Source organism: Eurosta solidaginis, chromosome 4 (genome assembly GCF_040869045.1).
Source record: "Eurosta solidaginis isolate ZX-2024a chromosome 4, ASM4086904v1, whole genome shotgun sequence".
Taxonomy (NCBI): domain Eukaryota; kingdom Metazoa; phylum Arthropoda; class Insecta; order Diptera; family Tephritidae; genus Eurosta; species Eurosta solidaginis.
Window position 1 is genome coordinate 14,333,703 of NC_090322.1, and position 25,605 is coordinate 14,359,307.

Consider the following 25,605-nt stretch of genomic DNA (forward strand, 5'->3'; position numbering starts at 1 on the left):
ATCATGAAGCTCGAAGTTTACACAGACTCCCCATTGATTACATTTTTCAATAATCGTATCATTTTCTGCCAATGGAAATCTTAGGCAGCTTGCTTTTTTATGTCTACGCATTAATTTCCTGGAGAATAACTTTTCATTTTAATTCCTACCCAAATAAATATTGCACGTGTTGTGGAAAATATTCCTATCCCTACTTTCCAATAAATCCCTCAGTTTAAAATATCATTCAGCGAATCTCAGTGCACTCGTGAATCTACTACAAACCTTCTTGATGTTTGTAGTTGATACTCTAAGAGATAGCGCGATGAAACCCGTCGGGGGGTTGCCGTCGCGGAGACCAGAACATCTAGGAAAGTGGCACCACCCAAGGCAGGAGCTGCATTGGGCGGATGTCGCAAACATATATATTCTGTGCTGGCAGACGGTGCAAACGGAGCTAGGGACTAAGAGTCTGTTTTCCTGACCTACACGATTGCTGCCGGAAAAGAGGGGGGGAGAAGACGGGGCAGGGGCTGATGCTCAGCATTGCTATCGACTCTACTACGAAGGTAGTAGTTATGAGTGGTAGCAGCTGTTTGAGTTGTTGGCGCCGTGGGGCGCGATCAGCAGCGGGTACTTATTGTGGCTTGCTGAGCAGCGCGGCTGCTGGAAGGTAGTGGGGGGCGCTTAGGCGTAGACTACGGGACGCCCTTGGGCGTGAACAGCAAGGAGCCACAAAATATTTATAAAAGTTACGTGGACGTCGGGTTTTGGGATCAAGCCCAGAACAACCTGTCCGATGCAACTATCCCTTACACGAGACATACTGAACAGAGTATGACCGTCCTAAAAAGATTCTTTTCCGGCAGATGCAGCAAAACCATTTCTCAGGACCGGGGTTAGGAGACGGACCCGGATTGGATTCAATGCCTTCCCGGAGTAAGAGAATATGGAGCAATCCTGCTGCAAGGAGCTGCTGGGAGGATGACAATTTGTGGGAGGGACGCAACAAATTAAATGGGGTTACACTGAAATGACAGTCCTTGGTCGGGGAAAATCCCGAGTCGCTCCGGTAGATAGAACCGACTGCCTTGGGAAGAGATAGCTCCTATGTCATTATGTGAAGCTAGACTATAGTCACCTTTTCTAGCACGGGTCTACCGAAAGGCTAAAGAATCACCTCAAAATTTAGAATGGGAGGTTTTTCAGCATACATCGGGCGACCCTATTTTAACAGATCCGACTTTTAAGCGACTAGAGTGGAGAACGAATATTTCCAAGTATGTTGGTTTTACGAGTAACTCGGGTTTTACTCAAGCAATGGTTCTCATGCCTGATTTTAAAATTTTTATCCGGAGCTTCTCGTATTGAACCTAATCTCCGTACTATCTGTTGTATCTTTTGTTCGAAGAACTTGGTGACAGATGAATAGGAATGGGGAGAAGACGTTGCAGATAGTCCCCTTTGCCCAGATGAGTACACGTGTAGAAATTCAAATATTTGACCTTATCATCCATAAACCCAATATCTTTCAGATTTTAAGTATCATTCGAGCTTTGTTATGCACATCAGAGACCTATTTTCTCGGTACGCAAAGATGTCATCCCAACTCAAGCCATTTCTGGTATACATATTAGACTGGGTCGATTTATTAACCGATATCGCGCCATCGATTTTTCGATAGGATTTGGGCTCAGGAAAAAAAAGTTCCACTACGAATACACAAAAAAATAATTTTCGAGCCTGCGAAATTTCATTTTTTTTTACTTTTTTCGACTTTGATTTTTAAGGTTTTTTTCATGAGCTACTAAAAAAAAATTTCATTTGATTGTAAAATTTTCATGTATACCCTGTTCAATTAGAAGAAAATTTTTCTAAGCGGGGTCGCCCCTCGGCAGTGTTTGGCAAGCGCTCCGGGTGTATTTCTGCCATGAAAAGCTCTCAGTGAAAACTCATCTGCCTTGCAGATGCCGTTCGGAGTCGGCATAAAACATGTAGGTCCCGTCCGGCCAATTTGTAGGGAAAAATCAAGAGGAGCACGACGCAAATTGGAAGAGAAGCTCGGCCTTAGATCTCTTCGGAGGTTATCGCGCCTTACATTTATTTTTATTTTTTTTTTTTTTATACCCTGTCCGACCCAAAAATGTCCGCTAAAAACGTTTGCGATAACAGTTTTTTGAAAAAATATTTTTGGATCGGACAGGGTATACATATGAAATTTTTTTTAGTAGGTCATGAAAAAAACCTTAAAAATCAAATTCGAAAAAAAGTAAAAAAAAAAAAATTCGCAGGCTCGAAAAATATTTTTTTGGGTATGCGTAGTAGAACTTTTTTTCCTGAGCCCAAATCCTATCGAAAAATAGATGGCGCGATATCGGTTAACTTTCGTCCATACAAATCGACCCACCCTAATACATATGCCTACGAACCGAACAAGCGAACGCAATATGGTAGGTCCGGCTATGTCAAGAATCTGCCTCCATTCTGCCCTCCTTAATATTCCCTGATTATATTTAATACCAAGGGCTTGGTGTGGTGTAATTTTTTCCTCTGTCAATGCCATTCAGATTTGCAAAAAAATTAAAATAATTGAATGCAAAAATCTTGATTGCAAAATAATATTGGATCTCCCATTTCCAGTTCAATTAGAAAATATTCTAGGCAATTTGAAATTGTTATTCAATTCCAAATCGGGTTTTTACGCAATTACAAAATTGCTTCCCTTTTCATATCAATAAATATCCAGCTCATAACTTTTTTAATTGCCAAAACTTTGGCCTTGAAATGATATCGAGCTGTGAAACTAAACAAAATATTAGTTAGTTAAGGCTAACTACTCAAATCTCTACAAATAGACATACATACAAACATAATCGTACATACTATTCGCAGCGGCTGTGTTTTGCAATTTCCGTTTAGGAATCAGTAGAGAAAAAGAATGAAAAATAAATTTAGAAGCATATTCAGAAAAAATAGCCCACTCAGAAAGTATTCTCTGTGGAGAGAAAATTAACACTAGTCCCATAAAAGCGCGGAAGTAATGGGTAGAGTTCGGATTTAATGAATGATTAAAACAAGACTTTCAAGGTTTCATAGTGGATAAGTGGTAGACTGATACAAAAATCCAACAATTCTTGGACTCAGGTTGGTGTGGTCTGAAAGAAGCTCTATCTGGCTGAACCGACATCTGTAACTTATTTCAAAGACCTTTTAAGTGGTATTAAAAATTAATACATGGCGCGATTTATCTCCTAGGAGATTTAGGACGATCTTCTCTTTCAATTTATATAGTGCTGTGCGGTGAGTCGGTCCCTATATGTTTTAAGCCGACTCCGAACGATAGTTGCAAGCACTGTTTAGTGCTTTGTTGATGTTGCTTTGCATTAGAGTTGAGGACAGGACTTTCAGTAAGGTAGGCTGAGCCCGCTATCACTACACATATAGCTTATACTTGATCCAGAATTTAAGAAAACATGAAACTTTTCCAGAGAAGTTTTTTGTGATCAAGTGAAAAGTCATGTAAGGATAGCATAGTGGATAAGGTGCGGCCCAGAATTAGCATGGACCACATCCAAATTTCTCAGTGAAACACTTAATCCCATATTAGACTGTTATTGAAATAAATCCACTTAAATCCAGGACAAGGGAAAAATCCCCCCCAGGAGGTTAGGGGGCTTAGAATATACCCGCGGCAAGTATGCCTGTCGTAAGAGGCGACTAAAATACCAAATTGATTCAAGGGGTTGTGTAGCACCTTTTCAAGGTGTTGCCAGCGCGAAATATGACTTCTCCAACCCGATTTTCAACCTCACCTACCAAAGATCCGGTAACTTTAACAGCCGAGGCTCTGGCGACCGCAAGTTCCTCATGGATCTAGGGGGTGGGAGGGCGGTATGGCATTGAAGGTTTCACTTGTTCATACTAAATCGTTCCCGAGATGGACTGGTGCCTTAATGGTGCTTGTTACCGTAACGTACCGGATCAGCAAAGGACCATCAACATCGATAACACTCCCCAAAAAGTGCAAAGTGGTCCCTTTCACATGGTAGGTATCACTATCAAATATTAAACTCAAAGGAGTTTCATAATAGACACTGGCTGGTGCAAATCTTTAGCTTAAGCTAAGCTTGTCGTACCTTCTGAAGATTTATACAAGGTCTGAATTTCGGTAAATCTGCTTATTTTATCTTTACTATATAGTTAATCCGTTCTTTGAGCGTGACGTCATCTAACCTTACACAAACTCTTTGTTCAGTTTTCTCTCTATCTCTCTCGGTACCGTTATTCATAAATAGTGTACCTATGTGCGTTTCATTATCTCGACCTATGACATTCATCAGTTCTCTCTTGCGATTATATTTAAATACTCAAAATTTGATAATGTGGTGTAGTTATATGGAAAGATCTTAAAAAGTATGTACGCTGTCAGCTGTCAGATCTTTGTATTTTCCTACCAGAAACTTCAGTTTTGACCGACTTTGGTAAATAACTTTTTTAAGTGTCAGAAAAATAACATTAATGGCGTTTTCTTTTGTGGGAATAATCTCACCCTGTATGTTCTTTCCAGGTCTCGCGTAAGTTTGTGTGTTCCTTTTATAAAATATTTTCCACTATATAAGACACGAGGTAGAATTTCCTACAAATTCAACCATTTTTCAAAGCGCCAGGTGACCTAGTTCAAAAGTTAGAATTTGAAAGTGCAACGTGAGGCTAACATATATTCCAGAAAATATAACGCGTTAATATTTAAATGTGCTAAGCTTCATTTCAAAAAAGATCTTGGCATCTTATGAGAATTCGAAAAATAATCACCATCTTAAAGTTTTATTAGAAAAAAATTGAATAGGGTTTGAAAAAAAGATACCGTAACGAATTTTAAGAATTCCTGATTATTCTGCACCGTCTGTTATAGTTCGAATCGTTGAACTGTCGAATAAATATTTCACAATTTAATTACTCACGTGCTAAAAGAGTGTTAAAATCAAACTGGCTCATGATTCCTCAGCTTGCGCTGCTTTTATACTCTCCGTTGCCTCGTTCGCCCATTTCTCCTAAGGTCTAGACTTTTCACGAGCGGCCTTCTCGAACAGCTGTTTATTTATTTCTCATTTCTGTATCTAATATTCACGTTTGTCTTCTAGTTACATGCGTGTATATGTGTGAGTAATAACTTCTGCTCTTAGCTGCTGACTACATGTATGTACGTGAAATTTTCTCTTCGCTGCTAACATGTTTGTGTGGCTGCTTGCTTTGTTGTTTACATGTACATATGTGCGGCTGGTTGCTTTACTGTGCTTTTATTGAGTATCAGCATTGTGGTGTTTTGAAATGCTAGTATTCGCCACAATACCATTTGGTATTGAGACCTTAGTTCTATAGGCTATAGGAGAAGTGTCGCTTTGATGGGACAACCCTTATATTAGTTTTTAGAAGGATCTCTCAACATTGTTTTTTTTAGCTCTCTGAGCCTATCGCTAAAGACTTTCATAGCTGCTTCTAGGAAAAAAAGTTAAAAGGGCCAAGAAATGCAATTATACCTCAATTTCACTAAAAGCGCAGCACATATAGCACAGTAATAACTAGTGCACTTTCCTGCCGGGTAGCCATATTTTGAATTGTTTCTGGGAGTTATAGAGGAAGAAAGTGCATGGCACAATTTCCGTCTGTGTGCGTTGTAGGTGAAAGAAGTGTAAAAAAAGTATTTAATTGCCTAATATGGACATTTTTTTTGCAATATTATTAATACAGAGATGGTTCGTTAAAGGAACCTAGGTCAGTTACGATAATTGGGTAAACTGAAAAAATGTTTGGTATCAAGATGTATTTGTATATTTGTCAATTTAATGAAATATTTAACTAACTAATTTTGTATAAAACCAACCAATAATATTGTGGTGAGTAGTTAGATAGCAGCGTATGAGTAACTTCGTCGTTGCGTAACACCAAAACCCGTAGTAAAAATGGGCAGGTCGGACTATGGTAGCGTGTTTACGCCATTTCATTCATATTATTAGGTCCGGTCTTCAGTGCGAGTTTAAACTCCAGTTAAAGTTGACTAGAGTTTAAGCCTGCCAATTCGACCGCTTAAGATGGGAAGAGCATTAATATTTTATGTTAGCGAACAAAGTGGCAAGGCTAAACTCTAGTCAAGTACAAGTAACAAAGGCGATTTTTGGTGTTTTAAATATTATTAGTTTTCCTGAAGTTTCACCTGACACAATGTTAACACAAAATCCGGTGAATGTTGGCTGTCCCGTACAAACGCTTGGTTCGCCTTTTGTTTGAACATTTAGGTTAGGTTGGGTTAAAGTTCAGTATACTTTCCCCATAAAATAAAAAAAAAATAACTGTTAATATGAAAGGGATTTCTATTCATTTGAAATAACCAACGTAAACTGTTAAATTAACGGTGTTTATTGTCGAAATGACACTGACAGTGAAATCTACTGAAATAACAGATATTTCTGTTTTTTCTAGATTAATAGCGTAAACTTTTACATCAACAGAATTTTCTGTTCATACCTATGACATTAATACCTGTGGAAAAAATGAAAGCCGGATAAATATATTTTTAAACTCACGTAGTTTTTTTATTTGTATGAATTACACATAAGTACATTTCATTTCTAATGATATTATTGCTATATTTAGTAATATTAATTAAAATAATAATAAATTAAATCTGAATTCAAATAAACAAAACTTGTTCCGAATCACCATCGAAAATATGTTGCCATATATATACGTAAATATGTGAATACATAAATACGCATGCTTGCTACATATATATGTGTATATATGCTACATACATATTCACACACGCGTTAGTACATGCTCTAGCGAAAATGAGAGCATGTACCCCTTGTTAAACCACATTGGCGTCGGTTTCAAGAACTTTATTTCAACTTTACTATTAAACAGTATACACTTTATTACTTTGTTGTATTAAACACACTTTCACCAAATTTTATTTTTTATAATTTCTTTAATTTATAGTTTTGAACTTCGCCGCGCGTCACTTTACTGCTTATTCTCAATTTCTTCTCTCGCATGTAGAGTTGCCACACGTGATTTTTTCGAACAAAACTTGTAGTATAAATGTTTGACATAACATTTTAAATAGAGAACTTGTAAGCTATCGAAAAGTAAAGAATGAAATCGCTGGAAGGTAATTCACCACTGGAGTAACTTTACATGTAATTCGGGAAGTTTAATTCCCGTAACACTTTATTTTGAAACGATTCCAAAATAACTCAAACTTTTATGCTGTCGGAAACATGAACATTAAAAAAGGATGTTTTTTATTATCTTATTAGATTCGTTCGCGTGAGTGAAAATTCGTAAAAACTTGAACAAAATGTTACTAATTTTGGAAAAATCCTGTTCGTTCAAACAAAACTTTTACAACAAGAGGGCGAAATTTTGCATTTCGCTTGGGGGAGAAGTTGCAAAATTCTACCCGATAAATAGGTGTCCCGGTATCGCACAATTTTTTGCAGTGTTATGCACATTAAATTCAAAAAAGGGTTTTTTTGTTTTGTATTGATAACTGAAAAACTAGTTTTTTGTTGTTTTCCCGATTTGTGTGTTTTTTCGACTTGGTGGTGTTCTTATTTTGGTGTTTTTTTTTTAACAAGTGGCACCATCGTCATAAGTACAAAGTAGAGATCAGAGTGAGCGTAAAATTCTCTTTGAAATTTGCTCATGCATTGACTGTTGTTCGCTGTTGAAATGACTGATCAGTTGTGTTAACAGAAAAATCAGTTAGATTGATTAGGAATCTGTAAATTTTACAGAATTTTGGTAACTTAAGAGCGACAATTTCTCTTCTGTTGAAATGACTAAACTAATTTGTTCGCTTGACAAAGAACTCGGTCGAATTAACCATAATTCGATCAATTTCACCGAATCGCCGTTAAGTCAACAACAGAACATATTTGTTGATTTTACTAGCACCATTTCTTTCAGTGTATTTGCGGATTCTAGCTCTGCAATGTGCCCAAGGAAGTGTGTGTGGAGAAATTGGTACCTCGTTTTCGAAAGGGCGGGACAATGGCATAGATAATACCCTACGCTTTCTATCTCTTCCTCGTCCCTGCTGCTGCGGCAGAAGTCATTTACTTGCACATTTACTATACAATATTAATGTACTAAATACTTTGCTTTATAAAGGTTTGGATTGTCTTTAGTTTAAAAATCTATACGATTTGTTCCGTCTAAGCCGTGGAATGCTCCTTATGGGTATAGCAGACATGGGCAAACTAATATAAGGGGGGGGGGGGGGGGGGCTAATGAGAGTAGTTATATCGTTGATGATTTGTTATTTATATAACCAATCGCTTCTAAAGCAATCCAACTAGTATCAGAGAAGACAGTACTGGGGCTTACCGGATTTTTGCCCGTCAAAATTCGACGCTGCCTGGTAATACCCGCCCCAATCTTTGAGCCTAAAAAACTGGCAGGCCAACAGAAGACCGCTTAAGAGGCGTAGTAGTTCGGATAAAGCTGAAAGAAAGGACATAGAGAGATGAGTGTACTCACAGACGGTAACCGACGGTATAGGCACAGACAACATACCGACGATTGATTGGTTGAGCCAAAAGCGGTTGAACGGTAAGAAATAAGCGATTGATTTATCGGTGCAACCTTTTAGCCAGCAGTTCGTGTTTTTTCGTAGCATTACCAACAAATCGGGTCGAGAAGGCTTGCACTAAAATGACGAAGACTTAATAACGAGCTGAGTAGACCCTTTAAGTGTGATTGCTTAACGCTGCCCGCCACTGCCCACGTAGTTGAATGCTATCACTGTAGCTGCCAAAATGTGAGGCTGTGGCATAGATATCTGCATAGTTCCATCAGGGGGGAAAGAGAGTTAGGTAATTCGAAAATTTACCAATAGCCCTATCCGAGCTAAGCGTAGTATCGTTGTTGTTGTTGGTGTTGTTGTTGTAGCGATAAGGACACTCGCCAAAGGCCTTGAGGAGTGTTATCGATGTCGATTATCGGATGCAGATCCGGTACGTTTCGGTAACAAGCACCATTAAGGTACTAGCCCGACCATCTCTGGAACGATTTGGTATGACCACATGAAACCTTCTAGGCCATAACTCTCTCCCACCCCCTAGATCCATGAGGAACTTGGCGTCGCCAGTGCCTCGGTTGTTAAAGAAACAGGATTCGCCACGGGTAGTTGAGGCTGACAATTGGGTTGGAGAAGCTATATTTTGCGCTGGCAACACCTTTAAAGGGTTGCGCTACACAACCCCCTGAATCAATTTGGTATTTTAGTCGCCTCTTACGACAGGCATACCTGCCGCGTATCAATGCAATGAGTCTTCTGCTATTTTCTACTGACACCAGTCCTTGTCGATATGAATTCACCTTTTGCAAACACCATGGATACACATTACTGAACCTCAGGTTCCACGTGACTTAGCTCTGCTATTTTCTATATTGGGCCGAAAATATTGTTTTTTATCCATGCTGGTGGAAGAACATTTTTTAAAAAAGTTCGTAAGAGAACTTTGGTTTTTATTCAGGAATACAAGGAGGGCTCTGTAATTTTTTCTTGCAGAAGAAGTAATGTAAATTAGATATTTTTCGGCCTTTATTATATAGTATTCTGACCAATACTTTTCCATTATATTTTTTGTGAATTTGTGAAACAATCTTAAAATATTAAAAATTTATTAGAGCTCCCAACAAAAATATTGCTATTATATTTACGCCAGCGTATAATGATGCCCCTGAATTTGTTTGATCGTCTTTTGGTGCGGACTGATCTGTTTGTGTGGACTGATCTGTCTGCGATCGTTGCCAAACTGGATCAAAATTATGTTTACTCACTCGCTCTGTATAGTAATTACCCCATATGGCAAATGTCAACAAATCCTCTTTCGGAGATGTTAGGTTAATGGTGATACTGGTGGCGTCGGAGCTACAAAAAAAACATGTTTGTCAGTACTTTTGTAATTTAAAAAAAAATATCTTTATTACCTCTCCACCTCCTGCCAATCAAGCATATGCAGCGGCAATGGCATAAGTGCACCATCTACGGTCAACGGCATAATAAGACGACGTGGCGCGTGCGCAAATGAGCCACTCACCTTCAACGAACTGAAGTAGAATTTATTGCCAACGGCGTCATTTTCCGGAAATATATAGCCACAACTGTATAATTCTTCATTGGTACATGCAAACACAGCGCACACCTTCAAATCAGCAAAATCAACACGTTGGTGTGTAGCATGTGAGCCACTAAAAGCGCCAAGTCGATAGCGATAGTCCATGAAATTTGACGAGCCTGCGATCGGAACGCGTGTAGCCTCAAACTGACAACAGAACTCATTATCGTAACAAACTGTTTCTTTAACGTTTTTAAAATCAGCGGGCAACAGCTGCGTCTTAAATATATCCACATTGTAGTCACGCAACAAATCGAATTTGGTTAGACGTGGCGTGCGAATTTGTGGCTTAAATGCGGGTGCGTCTACTGGTGGCACACGATATTTATCACGCTGAGAGCGTTTAGGCACTGTAGCGGTGAGCACTCTTGTAGTTGGTTCCTCATACATAGCCGCTGTTAAACGTCCCATACGACCAGCATAGATGCCAGAACCACCATTTTGTCCACTAGGTTTACTAGCGTCGGCGCCAAGCAAGTTGACATCATTAGCAAATGCCCAACCCTCTTGAAGTGGTACAGCCATGAGGAATGGTAACTCAGAAAACCAATAAGTTGGAAATATAATTTCGGTAACACCGTGTTCTTTAACTAAAACCTGTGCTGGATCCCAGTACAGCATATCAAAACATATAAAATGTCCGAAAGTAACACCAAAGTCAGTGGTGAATATGGCCTTTTCTGGCTGTGGCATAACTTTCTCAGAATACCATTCATACTTGTAGAGATGTGACTTGCGATAACGTGATATCACACGTCCTTGGCGATCGAACACCACATTTGTGTTGTATGAATTCAAACCGCTGGGATCACAAGTTCCCACTTTTGAAGTGTCGTTAGCGCAAAATACTTTCTCCATTAAATTCATAACTACATAAACTTGACGCGAACGCACAGCGCAAGATATCTCTGTAAGAAATAAATCATAATCGGGTATTTCGCAAGGTGAGATCTTCAGCGACGGATCAGGCACAAAAGTACGCGCCTCTACGTTATTCAAAACATATTCGGGAAAAACGAGTATGTCTAGATCGCGTGTAGCATTCGACTCGATGATTGCCTTCATGCGCGGTAGAGCATCTTCGACTCTGGCATAACCTTGGCCCTCGCCTGGTATAAACTCAACAACGCCTGCTTTATATGTGGGATCGCTTGGCAGAGAGAGCTGTGTACGAAATGGGCAATAAATATTAAATTATAAGTTTGATAACGCCAAACAGCAGTGAATTTAAAAATTTTGTTTTCCATACCTGCCAAGCTAGCTGTGGTCCCACTGTGACAACAAAGAAAATCAATTTACTCCAGATGTTCTGCATCGCTCACGTGTAACTTGCCTTCTCCTTGAATGGCAAGTGGTCTTTTGAATTTAAATAGAAGTTCTGGAAATTGTACGATTTCCATAATCTTATCATATAGACCATTTCGTGATTATTGCCAAATTATTTTATCACCTCTTTTAGTTAAGTATACGAGTATTTAATGGCAATTATACGAGCACGCACTGAGTAAATCTAATTGTATGTTCTAACTGATTGACTACATACGTAATCGATTTCGATAAGACTCGTTAATATCTTTGTTATTGACATAATAAGGTTTCGGAGATATCGATCCAAATTTGCGCGCGTGTTACCTTAGATGAGGAGCACAGCGAGACATTCCTCCTACTCGAAAATATACTACAAGCAGGTGACCTTCATTTAGGTTCGCAGCAAGTCGGGAAAAACAATTGATACGATGGGCAAGGTGTAGTCACTTCGAAGAAGAAGAATGTGCTAAACAGGGTGAGGCTGTTTACGATCGCGCGATATTAGTTACGAAGAGCAGTTACTGTCAACATTACATGTGGGTTTACACAAATAATGTTTTATTCTTCACAATTTTGTCAATTTTGTAACCCATTACATTTATATATTTATTTTAAAACTAATTATTATTTATTTGAATGTTGTAAAAAGCATATCACATTTTTAATATTTCATATTTTTAAATTCTCAAATTTTAAATTTACGACGGCTGTTTTTAGAAACTACTACGTTAATTTAATAGTTTTTTCCTGAGCGTGTTGCTTTTATATCTAAATGCACAGTGTTTCTATGCTCAGTGTTATCCGTTCCTACATTCGGCCGTCCTGACGTTTCATTCGTCCCGAACGATGGTCCCCATGGCTTCATAAATTCTGCCACCGTCGATGTACACCCTGGACCCTCATTCTCACCTATTTTTTCTACTTCATAACGGTCGTGAGGAAGTTTTTTTTATTATTTTGTATGGACCTAAATACTTCACCTTAAGTTTGAGGCCACTGCCAAATTGAGTGCGTTTAATAGCAACTAAGTCATCTATTTTATAATTTAACGCTGATTTACGTTTCGTATTAAAGCATTTGCGGGTTTCTTGCTGAATTTTCAGTATGTTTTCTTAACCTTTATTTCGAATTTCGTTACGTTCAGAATCTATATCTTTCATACTTGCGTCTTGCATAAACTCGTTAAGGTCAGGTAGGTCCTTTAAACGCATATCACATCCCGTTAAAATTTTAAAAGGCGAGTACTTGGTACTTCTTGCCGGAATACTATTTATAAATTGCTGGACTTGATCTACATGCCTGTACCACTGTCCCGGATGTTCCTGACTTAGTTTTGCCAACATAGGCACAACTACACGGTGCATCCTCTCGACTTGCCCATTTCCTCGGGGCATACCTGTAGTTATAGTATAATGTTGTATACCCTCTTCTTCGCAATAATCCTTGAACAAATTAGATGTGAAAGCAGAACCCTTATCCGAAACTATTCTTTTCGGATTTCCAAAAATACTAGCCCCTTTTTCATTTTTTCTACCACCGCAGAAGCTCCGGTATCTTTCGTTGGATATAACCAAACGAACTTTGTGAACCCGTCTACTACAACAAAAATATAATTGTATTGCTTATTCGTGGTTGTCATGGGACCTACGTGATCGACATGTAAGGTAGACAACGGTTCAGTGTCTTTGTCGATTGGTGACAAAAGACCTTCCTTTTTACCCGCCTTTGCATTAACCACGATGCATTCAATACAACTGGATTCACCTCTCGCTACTTTTGAGGACACTTTCGGTATGAAATATGACTTTTCAATAATCTCTTGTGTCCTACGTGCTGAAAAATGGCCCTGCCTATGAGCTAATTTCATAATTTCTTCCTCCATTTGCTCCGGTACAACAATAAGTTCTCTTGTTGGATCCTTGTAAAGGACACCGCGAAATGTGTAAAAGTCATCATACGTATCCTTTCTAAAATCTTTAAAACCGCCTTCGTCCAACTGTCCTCTTCTTGCGCTTTTATCAACCTATGATGCAATGTATCTTCAACAAGCAAACAATGAACCCGACTGAGCGCATCTACGTGCCTCATTTGAGACCCTGATCGATGCTCGATTTGATGATCAAACTCTTGTAGGAACATCGCCCACCTTGCTACTCTAGAAGCAATATCGTCTTTACGCATAGTCATTGCGAATGCGTTACAATCAGTCACGATTTTGAATTTACAACCTAGCAAATACACTCTCCACTTTTTTAGTGCCTCAACTATAGCTAAAACCTCGAGCTCATACGAACAATGCTTTTGTTCTGCAGGACTTGTCTTTCCACTTTAGTACTGGACTGGGTGAAAGTTTTGGTCCTCAGACCACTTTTGCAGCATCACTGCTCTGTAGCTAAATTTTGACGCGTCCGTATGTACCTCTGTTTCTGCATTCGGATTGAATAGTCTAAGTACAGGCTTTTTTGTTAATGCCTCCTTAAGTTGCTGAAAGGCTGCTAGTTGCTCATCACCGATTTTAAAAACTGCATCTTTTCTTAGTAAATCTGACAACGGTTTTGCCAATAACGCATAATTTTGAACGAATCGCCTAAAATAAGACGTTAACCCTAAGAACCGCTGAATCGCTTTTCTGTCCCTTGGCATTGGATATTTTTTTATTGCTTTTGTCTTCTCTTCCGATGGTTGAATTGTGCCATTTTTTATGACATATCCTAAAAAATCGACACTCCTTTGCAAAAACTTACATTTTTTCCATTTAAACTGTATGCCATGTTTCTCACCAACGTTCAAAACTCTTTTCAATTTTTCTATCCCTTCCTCTTCACTATTCGAAGGAATAACTAAGTCATCCATATAAATTGCCACTGTACCGTCTCTGATAAGGTCCCTGAAAATCACTGCAATGAACCTACAAAATGCAGCAGGGGAGTTCTTTATGCCGAAAGGCGCGTACAAAATTCATACTGACCAGCATGTGTAACAAAAGCCGTGAACTTTATTGAATCCTTATGCATCGGCACATGAAAGAAGCCGTCCTTCAGATCTAAAGCCGAAAATAACTTTGCCCCTGCAATCTATCGATAACATCATCCATTAACGTCATTGGGAAGTTGTCTTTAACAATTTTTAGATTAAGCTTACGGTAATCGCAACACAAGCGCTTGCTTCCATCCTTCTTGCTTACTAAAACTATGGGAGACGCATAACATGATGAACTTGGTTGTATAATGCCTTCGTCTAACCATTCTGAAACTTGGGAACAAGTGCAGTATACGGACAATGCTGATATAAAAAAACGAAAAATTGAGATCGATAGGTATTAATAAAAGAAACATAACGGTATATTTTTTTTTGTTGGGCAAACAACAACAACAAAAGCTATTAAAAGTCAAAGTTCATAATAAGCTTTTTTTTTAATCTAAATTACTTCTAAAGTATTGAACCGATTTTCAAAGTTTTTACATCGTTGGATATGTATTTCCAATACCTTTCATTTGATGTATATCTTAAGTATATAACTGCAAAGAATTTCCTGAAATAATATAATTTTTTAAAAAACATATCAAAATTTTTAAAAACTTAATTTTTTTTTAAATTTAATTGCTGTATTAAATATATGAAAATATAGTTTGGTAGATGGGAAATAGTTTAAGTTTTCATTTAAAATTATATATAATATCCTTAGTCCCATCAATGCAATACCAACTGTCCTGTTCCTGGTATACCAAAACTTAATTTTGGGCAAATTAACAGTAATTCTGCGCAGAACACCTGGTATTTGTTTCCTTTATGTGCAGAATACCTGTCTGAGTTGGCGGCCTTCGGCCGCGCTTATTTAAATAACCCTGGGCTGCGCCATGCCAAGTCGGGTGGTTGCCTGAACCGTGGCAACATGCCACGGTACGCCCTCTTTTGCGCGTTTTTAGGTACAGCCTAACAAAATTACAACAACCATGTTTTGAAAATGGCAATAAGGCCATACTGGCTTTATTTCAATATACATACACATACAGACATATGTACAAATATATATGCGTAATTTACTTAGTAAATATAACACTTTTAAACATCGAATTTTTTAAGTATTTTACGGGATAGGAATACAAACAGCATATCAAATGTAAGGTAATTTTACTACCTATACAATGAAAAAAAATTTTGAAAATCGCTTCTATACTTAAAGAGAAATTTATATTTAAAAAAATTCTTCATATGAACTTTGACCCTTAATAACTCCTGTTATTGTCATTTGCCCACAAACAAAATTGTGTAGTTATACTCACCTTGACCATGTCTATCAATCCTCATACTTCATTTTTTGATTTTGGAATTGTCCGTATACTGCACTTAAGCCGAAACTTGTTTATCAACTATGCGTTGGCTATCATAAGAAATTCTTCTAGGTCGATGATAAACTGGTATGTCATCACTTACAATAATTTTCGTTTCAATTGGGCTTTTTATATTTTGCTGTGGGTTGTATTTATCAATTAAATCTTTAACGACGCACGAATGATTTTCCTTCAAATGACTTAGATTTACAGACTCATGCGCTAAGTCCTCCATTTGAACTTGAGAACAAACACATTCAAATTCACTAAACAAATCATGGTATATATATTTTTCATTCGCCAGGATTCCGTCGGTGGTGACTTCCTTGCACTGTTTTCCCCTAAATTAACATTCGCATCGCTTTTTAAAAACAATTCTACTCCCTTCTGGCTTACTTTCATATCTACGTGCTCTAGTATTGTGTTGCCTAGGATAACCTTATAGTCGATTGTACCTTCATTCACGATGTAAAATTTCATAGGTAGCTCCATCTTATCAATCCTAACTTTCACCATTACAAACCCTATTGTTGTTACTTCGCTATAACATAAACCACGGAGAATAATTTTTTCTTCTTGCACACTTTCTTTGAAATTTATCTTTTTTAAAACATCATCCCTCAATAAGCACAAACTAGATCCCGTATCTACTAAACTGTTAAACTCAAAATTTTTAATAAATATCTTCTTAAATTTAAGGACGCTACTTCCGCTCATCATGTTACTCTGCTCCTGCTTTGACTTTACTTCCTTCTTGCATTCAAATAATCGATGACCCATCGCATTGTATTTAAAACACTTATACTGCCGACTTGTACATTCTTTGGCTAAATGAGTATTCAACCCACACTTAAAACAATTTCTTACGTTTTTATTTGAAACGAATCGCTCGTCTTCTTCTTGTTTTCCACCCACTTGATTATTTTGTTTGTTGGAACTGCCCGTGAAACCGGGTGTTCCCCTTATTTTCTCATACACTTTAATTTGATTTTTAAGCTCACCAATAGATTTCGACTGATAAAGCGCAACTTTATTTAATTTCGAGTCTGGTATGCCCTCGATAAAGTAATCGATGATACTTTCGTCATCAAGACTTATTGGTTTAGCAATTTCCATCAATATATATAAGTACTCTCGCAAAGTTTCGGCAAATTTCTTTTTCCTATTCCTCAACTTTTTGTGAACATCTGATGCACAAACTTGCACTCCAAACTCATCAAAGATTCCCAATCTACCAAACCTCTTTCACTCCTTATAAATAATTTTGCAGCACCTTTTAGCAACTGCTTGCACAACGGCGGAAGCATTTTCCTCAAATTCTTGTATCCACTGTCTAATATCAACTGTATCTGTGCCACTGAATCTGGATAAACTTTCCTCAATGTCTTTAAAAGTGAATACCGATCTTCTTGGGTTGGGGCGACCGCCGACAGGGACATCATACATATATGGATCCGTTTGAGACTATATCATAATCATTGTCATCATTATTATTAATACGGTAATGTAGCATTAGTCTGTCTTGCAAAGCCCTTTTAACTCCTGTCGTTTCTAAGTTAAGCTCCCTAAGTGCATTTCTTAGTGACTCGCAATTCATAGCTAATATGGTATCTTGGTCCATTTTAGATATGTATTATTAAAGCAAAAACTGAATTGAATATATATAACTATCTTATACGTAATAATGTGTTAGTAGTACGTATATAATAAAATAATGTTTTCATTTACTTTTATTTTCAATTAATTTGTACGTTTCCTGCATACATACATATGCTTAAATGTCAAAATTTCAATGTCTCCTTTCCAAAATCTTTCACAAATTGTTATTTCAAAAATTATTTCGCATTTATATTTGTATAATCATTTGAACATATGTACATATGCACAAATTTAGATACATAGATTTTCTCTTTCAATCGTTCTTTTACAAATTTCTCAAAAATTTTTTTTTTGTGCTTTAATTTTTGACAGATTCTAAATGTCACGAAAAAGAAAAAAATTATGGAAACTTTGAACATATTTTAAATTTAAAATTTGACATTCAGCAAATTTTATGATAAATTTAAATTTTCCTTTCTATGAAATTTTGACAAATATTTTGTTTGCTTATTTACCTAACTTCTTTCACAAATCTTTTTAATTTGGTTTTTTTTATATATTTTAAAGATACGTAACTGGCATTTGTTTCGCTTCAAATTTCAATTCGTATTCCCTTCAGCTTTGCAGATGCTTATGGTTTGTTCTCTTTATCACGCTTGACGGCGGTTTTTTCTTCTTTATTTATTAGCTCTTGACTCCTTTGATGTTTAGCAATTTTTATTTTAACTAGTTTTCTTCTTACCTCCGTTGTTGCTTCTTAGGTTATCTTTTGATTTTGTTTGAACTTCTTCTTTACATCTTTTATTTTGTTATACTTTCATTTTGACATCATTCTTCTTTTTCTTCTCGTTTCTGTTCTTTCTTTTTGCTACTAGCTTTTCCTACATACATGGAACGTACATGCCACTCGCTTTCGTTTAACGACGAAAATTATAAGTGCAGATGACTTCGTGCTCACGATGTAGCTTCGTTTCGTTTTCAACATACATACATGGAACAAATTACGTTGATGCGTATATGCATATGTACACATGTATTTTCGCTTTGTCGAGTCTACTTAGTTTGCATGGACACTTTGAACACTTACAAAGCCTGCTTTGGTACACCAAAAAAATTGTGGTACCACTAAAAGTACATACATTTTTTTTTTTTTTTGCAGTTTTTACAACTTTTCAGAAGTTTTGAAAATTTTTCACATAAACTTTTTCACCACTCTTTATTTGTTTTCAACACATGCAAATTTTACTAATTTTTTAGTTCTTCCTTTGGGAATATTTGCTTGACGGCAGTCTAATCCCGGTTGAGCCCTCAATTTATTTGTGGGTTTACACAAATAATGTTTTATTCTTCACAACTTTGTCAATTTTGTAACACATTGCATTTATATACATATTTATTTTAAAACTAATTATTATTTATTTGAATGCTGTAAAAAGCATATTATATTTTTAATATTTAATATTTTTAAATTCTCATATTTTAAATTTACATTTTCAAGTTCACGAGAAGACGACGACTGTTTTTAGAAACTACTACGTTAATTTAATAGTTTTTTCCTGAGCGTGTTGCTTTTCTATCTAAATGCACAGTGTTTCTATCTCAGTGTTAACCGTTCCTACATATGTACATAGTGAGGAATGTGGAAAAACGTGCTACCATCTGACTATGACGAAGTAGGAAGAAATAGCATCGTGCTGAATTGGCCGCTGCGTTGAAAGATACCCTCATCATCCTTTCTTAGTGAAAGCAAACACCAATTGGGAGCCTGAAGGAAGACCAAGTCGTCCCCTACAAACTTTTGGCAACTCAGTGCAGGTACCACCTTCCATTGCTGCCATACCGTGCTGTAGATAGGCATACGTTTTTGGGCAGAGCGTCGTTATCCACTCATATAACATGAGCTAGACAACCAATCCTTTGGGCCTTTATGTTCTAAACGATGATCATATCTGCGTAAAACTTACAAAGAGGGGTCCTTACACATTTCGGAAAATTTTCCTCTTTTTATTTATTTGAAAGGCCATATCGTCGTCTTTCCACACCATTAATAAAACTGAGAGGAGTTTTGGTTCGTCTAGGGTGGTATTGAAATGTTAATTGCCTGCAAATTTGGAAGTAGGTTTTGTTGGCGTTGATGAGTCAGTCTCTGATTATCAAAAGAAGGCGTACGTTACGAGTTACAACAAAAATTAGGAGATTAGGTGAGGGAGAAAAATCGGTTAGAGAGGAAAAAAGAAGGGAAGAGGTGAGGGGGAAAATACGTGGAGTCTTGGGCGGGGAGGGAAAGAAAAGAGAGCAGGTGAGCGAAGAGAATCGAATGGATTTCGCTAAAGTATCTCAAACTCTATGTCATAAACCCATACTCTATATTGGAGAGGTCAAAGAACAAGTTTTTTATTGAATCCCAGTCCATATACAACATTGAAGTAACTTAGCTGTTTAAATACCATTCTATAAAGACTTGCAAGAAATGATGTTGAAGTCATTTTTTAGCGAGTATAATGAAAAATAAAAAAAAATACGTAAGCAAGATGGCCGGAAAACGCAGTTTTCAAAATTATGTCAACGGGAATTGATAAACGAATGTATTTTTATATGAAGATGTCCATATGTATATTAGGGTAGTCACTACTGATAGTTCCCATACGGAAACATTTTTTTTTTGTTATCACCAGTGTTCCTTGTTTTGTTCCACTCTTTATTCCGGACTGTTTACAATTTAGGACGTAAAAGAACACACCTTTTTGTTAAGCTTTTGTAAAATATTCTGTTCACTTAGGAAAATCATTGTTCGCCCGTTCTCTTAAATACTTTGTTATGATTTTCATGCAATCAAAAAGCATTTACATAATCAGCTGAGACTTAATGAATGTAACCAGCAACAAAATGGCGCACACTTTATTCCCACCAGCTGTAAATGCAGCAGCGGAACTCATTACTTTTTTAGGTGGCACAGGTTTGGGTGGTTGCCAGACTGGATCAAAATTATGTTTGCTCACTTTCTCAGTATAATAGTTGCCCCAAATGCCAAAGGTCAACAAGTCCTCTTTCGGATGCGTGAGGGTGATGGTTATGCTAGTAGAGTTTTTGCTAAGAAAAAAAAAAAAAACTGTGTGATTACGTTTTTTGAATAAAATAAATATAGTTTTAATACCTCTCCACCTCTTGCCAATCATACATATGCACCGGCACCGGCATTAGCGCACCATCTACGCTAGATGGCATAATGAGACGACGTGGCGCTTGAACAAACGAGCCGCTCACCTTTAACGAGCTAAAATAGTATTTATTGCCGACGGACACATTCTGCGGAAAGATGTGCCCACAACTATAGAGCTGATCATTGGTGCATGCAAAGAGAGCGCACACTTTTAAATCGGCATAGTCAACGCGCTGATGTGTGGCATGAGAGCCACTAAAAGCACTAATCCTATAACGATAGGCCGTATAAGCCGAAGACCACCATGCAATTGGAGTGCGTGCAGCCTCAAACTGACAACAGAATTGACTATCATAACAAACTGTTTCTTTAACGCTGGTGAAATCAGCTGGCAACAGCTGTGTCTTGAATATGTCCACATTGTAGTCACGTAGTAGATCGAATTTAGTAAAACGTGGTGTGCTAATTTGCGGTACAAATGCCGGCATGATAACGTTTGGCATCTGCTGAATGTTATGTTGCGCGCGTTTAGGCACTTTAGCGGTGAGCACTTTTGTAGTTGGTTCCTCATAGATAGCTGCTGTCAAACGTCCCATACGACCAGCATAGATGCCAGAACCACCATTACGTCCACTAGGCTTACTAGCGTCGGCGGCAAGCAAGTTTACATCGTTTGCAAATGCCCAACCTTCTTGCAGCTGCACGGACACAAGGAATGGCAACTCGGAAAACCAATAAGTTGGATATATAATATCGGTTAAACCGCGTTTTTTAATCAAAACCTCTGCTGGGTTCCAATAAAGCATATCGAAGCAAATAAAATGGCCGAAAGTAACACCAAAATCGGTGGTAAATATAGCAAGTTCAGACTCTGGTAGCACTGTTGTGCTATACCATTCATACTTGTAGAGATGTGACTTGCGATAACGTGATATCACACGTCCCTGCCGATCAAATACCACATTTGTGTTGTACGTATTTAAACCACTAGGATCACAGCGTCCCACAATCGTAGTATCGTTAGCACAAAAGACTTTCTCATTTAAATTTATAACGACATAAACTTTACGCGAACGCACTGCACAGGATAACTTGGTAAGAAATAAATCATAATCGGGTACTTCACAAGGTGCGATCTTCAGTGCTGGATCAGGCACAAAGGTGCGAAATTCTTCGTCAGTCAAAACATATTCAGGAAAGACGAGTATGTCTAGATTGCGCGTGACATCCGACTCGATGATTTCTATCATGCGTGGTAAAGCGTGACTTGTTTTGCGTTTGCCTTTGCCTTCACCTGGTATAAACTCAACAACGCCTGCATTGTAGGTGGGATCACTTGGTAGAGATATCTGTGAAAATAAAGAACAAATTTCAAACTTTAGGCCACGTTAGCGCTAGATTTTTTGATACCTGCCAAGTACGCTGTGCCTCCACCACAAGCGCCAAAAAAATCAAAATCTTCTGTAAGTTCGACATGGCACGCGACGTAATTGCGAATCCGCCGAGTTTTAAATAACTTCTGTACAAGGGCTCCAAAGTGGGCTATCTTTTAAGCGAAAGCATAATAACTTTATCAGATAATTAGATTGTGTAAGCTTTATTAGCTATCTATTTTATCATCTTTTTATCTAACTAGTTTTACAGATTACCCTATAACCTTGTCAATTATGGTTATAGGGTAATCTGATGTTCATTGTTTGTGCTGAATAGATATTTTAAGTGCCTGATAGTAATACGTGTATGTATACAGGGTGCGCCGGTAGTAAAGAGAACCATGATACTCAACTCAAATAACTTGAGTGTTATATTTAGCACTTCAGAGTTCTGAAATTTTATGCAGCCGTAGATTGCATAGGTCTTAGACATCAATTGAAATTATCTCCCAAACTCTCAAGAAGATGATCTTAGGTTTTTAAACTCAAATGTTGAATTTTAGGCACCTGTTGTGAGAAGCTTTTGTTAAATTGCTTTTTCTATGTATATACGATTTTCATCTGTTGTGCTGAACAGATATTGGTTTTAGGAAGGTGCTAGCATTTAAATCACTGTCAATTAAGCAGCAAATCATTCTCAGTCCTACCAGACATATTTCAGAACGTGCTACAGGAGCTACAGAGGTGTGGGTCCAAACAAATTACTATAGAGCAGGGATAGGCGGACAGCAGATGAAGCGGCTTTGGGAGTGTTCGAGAGAAAAATTCTTCGAAAGATTTATGGACCTCTACGCGTTGGCGATGGCGAGTACCGAAGAAGATTTAATGATGAGCTGTACGAGCTATACGCAGACATCAACATAGTCCAGCGAATTAAAACGCAGCGGCTGCGCTGGCTAGGCCATGTTATGCGAATGAAAGATGATGCTCCGGCCAAGAAAGTGTTTCTATCGGAACCCGCCTATGGAAGCAGAGGTAGAGGGCGGCCCCCACTCCGTTGGAAGGACCAGGTGGAAAACGATTTAAACTCCCTTGGTGTGACCAATTGGCGCCGGTTGGCGGAGCGAAGGAGCGACTGGCGCGCCTTGTTGGACGGCCATAACCGTTCAGACGGTTAAGCGCCAATTAAGTAAGTAAGTAAGGGCTAGGCGGAGTCGCGTGTATGGGCCATTTCGCGACTTTTTTGCACTCGCACTATCACATTCCCGCCCGAAGCTGCTCAGCCCTGCTCTTAAGATATATGAAATAAATTAAGAATACGATAATCGATAATCGGAGTGCAAACAGAGTAAAGAGATTTAAGATATAGAGAAACTCATCAAACGAGTGAAGGATAGACTGAGTTGCAAAGGAGCAGAGTGAGAAATAAATGGAAAGAGAGGCCTAAGGATGGAGACAGAGTTAGATAGAAACTCAGTGACAGACATAGAGAGAGAGTAAGTTAGAGTAGAAAAAGTGAACGTGAGCAAGAGTGAGACATACAGAGTGCTAGTCTTGAAAGCATACAGTTTTGGATATGTATTATTGCGCCAAACAGTATTGACTAGAGTCTAGCCACTAGAGTATTTAACTCCCTTATCATAGGAAAGGGGTCGGGCAGCAATATCATTGAGAGGGCTTAAGTAATAAAGAAGAGCAGACACCGTTATTCAGATCTAGACAAAGACATTTAAAACGCATTGTTAAAATATCACTGCTACGCACTTGTGAGAATCCTAACATTTGTCAGATTAAATAAGGGTATCGATTGCGGGTCAAGTGATCACAACAAAGGAAGAGCATGCACAGTTATGACACAGTTGTATCCTTCTATACTGGGATGTGGCCATGAAAGAGCTTAATAGAGAATTCTAACTAGTAGCTGCCGAGTGGTTCTTCACGCAGATGACCGCCAATCCCAGATGTTTTCAAGCCCTGCCGCTTGCCTCAGGCTGCTGTCGATCGGAGAACTACCTTAAAACCGCTGTATTGTAAGGGCGGTGTTGTTAGGACACCGTACATCTTCGTATAATAAAGGAATGCATGTAGATACTGTGTTGAGCTTACCAGATGCAGTAAGGCTTAGTTAAGTCTGGTGATGGGTGTTATAATGGAAAATTTTTCAGTGACAGTCTATTGCGAGCATCTCAATATACTCGAAAATCCATTATGGTTGAAGTGCATGGAACATGACGAGGTAGCATCATCGAATCCCTTACTGCATAAGTGTTCAGTTTATTTAAGCAAGAAGCGAACGTGTTCGGATTTATTAATGCAAGTTTTTGTATGTGGCATATGAATATGCACTTTCATGGTGTCCAAGGGATCTTCTCCTAGGCGGGGTAGCTGTTATTTTACATTTACTAAAATATCCTACTTGGCGGTCTGCCGTCCTTGTACATATGTCTGCCGTTATTATCCCGATTCCAGCGGTTGCTACGCTCCTACTTGAAAGAAATTTCGTAATCGAGCAATTTTTATGATTAGCTAGAGGGTGTTTAAGGTTGTGTTAATATTTCATATTTAGTCAAACTCCACTCTTCACTTCATTGTTTGACCTATGCGTGTGCTCTCCTTGTATTTGATTGCACATGCCAACATATATACATATTTAAATAAATAATAGCAAACGTAACATTCAAACAGACATTACCGCTAAAAATTCAATTCATTAGCTCACCTTGCCTTATATCAATGACAAGCAACAGGGCCAACAAAAAAGTAATGAAAAGGTTTCCAGAGCACAAATTTCCCACAGTACCGTTATATATATTTGCGTTTTTTGTAGAGTATGAGAGAAAATTTATAAAGGAAGAAACAGCAGTTCACATAAAAACAGGGTTTAAGGGGAACGACATGAAAAGTGCCTAAAAGTATATCCTGATTTAAAATAAATTTACATACCTATTTTGTTTAATCAACCCTGTCATTCCCATCTAGTAGGGATATTTGCTCTGCGCTCTTTCGAAGCTCCACTTATTCCCGCTCTCTCATTGCTGCTTTTGTAGACTTTCCAATGGCTAGCAGTGGCAGTATGAGTAGCTTTGTGAACGTAGTAAGCAGTTTGTTTGGTTGGTGAGTAACTTAGCCGTTTTAACGGGCGTCAGCGTCACTTGATGACTGCTTGTTGCGCTGACCAGGTCGTATTACAGTTATTATGGCTGGTGTATTTCGAAAGCCAACAATACTTATTTAATTTTTTTGTATTCCCAGTTCTGGTTGTTAGAATGTAGGTTAAATAAGTAAGATATTTCCAACAGGCTACTTACAGTAAACTCACATACAAATGTAATCCTGTAAATGGCTGTCTCACATAGACTAAGGCATTTATATATCCTCATATTTGTTTGCTTGCATGTCATTCGATTTTATGCATTATCACATCCTGCTACAAATATTTTCGTTGTCAATTTTCTGCCTGTTTGTGCTTTGTACGTTTTTGCTACTTATTTACATGGCATATTTTCAGGCGTAATTGTTGCATTTGCTATGTTTCCTTCATCGGCTCCTGTTTGAGTTGGCTCGTTTAGGCTACCAAGCATTTATGCTTATTTATTGCTGTAGTTTCTTGGTTATTGGTTTGCTTTTTGCTTCAGCAGCAAGGTGTTGCTTTGTTGTCATAGCTAGCCACC

The 25,605-nt window shown here is 37.9% G+C and overlaps 2 protein-coding genes across 2 annotated transcripts; both read right to left on the reverse strand.

Annotated features, from left to right (window-relative positions):
- Positions 1 to 9,568: 9,568 nt before the first annotated feature.
- On the reverse strand, positions 9,569 to 11,546 carry LOC137247660 (vanin-like protein 1). The gene is made up of 3 exons (XM_067778634.1): positions 11,413 to 11,546; positions 9,976 to 11,327; positions 9,569 to 9,916 (listed from the first exon to the last, which is right to left on the reverse strand). Exons 1-3 carry the CDS (start codon positions 11,476 to 11,478, stop codon positions 9,658 to 9,660), a joined length of 1,677 nt encoding a protein of 558 aa, XP_067634735.1. The 5' UTR covers positions 11,479 to 11,546; the 3' UTR covers positions 9,569 to 9,657.
- An 8,220-nt stretch (positions 11,547 to 19,766) lies between these two features.
- LOC137249106 (vanin-like protein 1) lies at positions 19,767 to 22,124 on the reverse strand. The gene is made up of 3 exons (XM_067780286.1): positions 21,972 to 22,124; positions 20,556 to 21,910; positions 19,767 to 20,491 (listed from the first exon to the last, which is right to left on the reverse strand). Exons 1-3 carry the CDS (start codon positions 22,035 to 22,037, stop codon positions 20,245 to 20,247), a joined length of 1,668 nt encoding a protein of 555 aa, XP_067636387.1. The 5' UTR covers positions 22,038 to 22,124; the 3' UTR covers positions 19,767 to 20,244.
- Between the last annotated feature and the right edge of the window lie 3,481 nt (positions 22,125 to 25,605).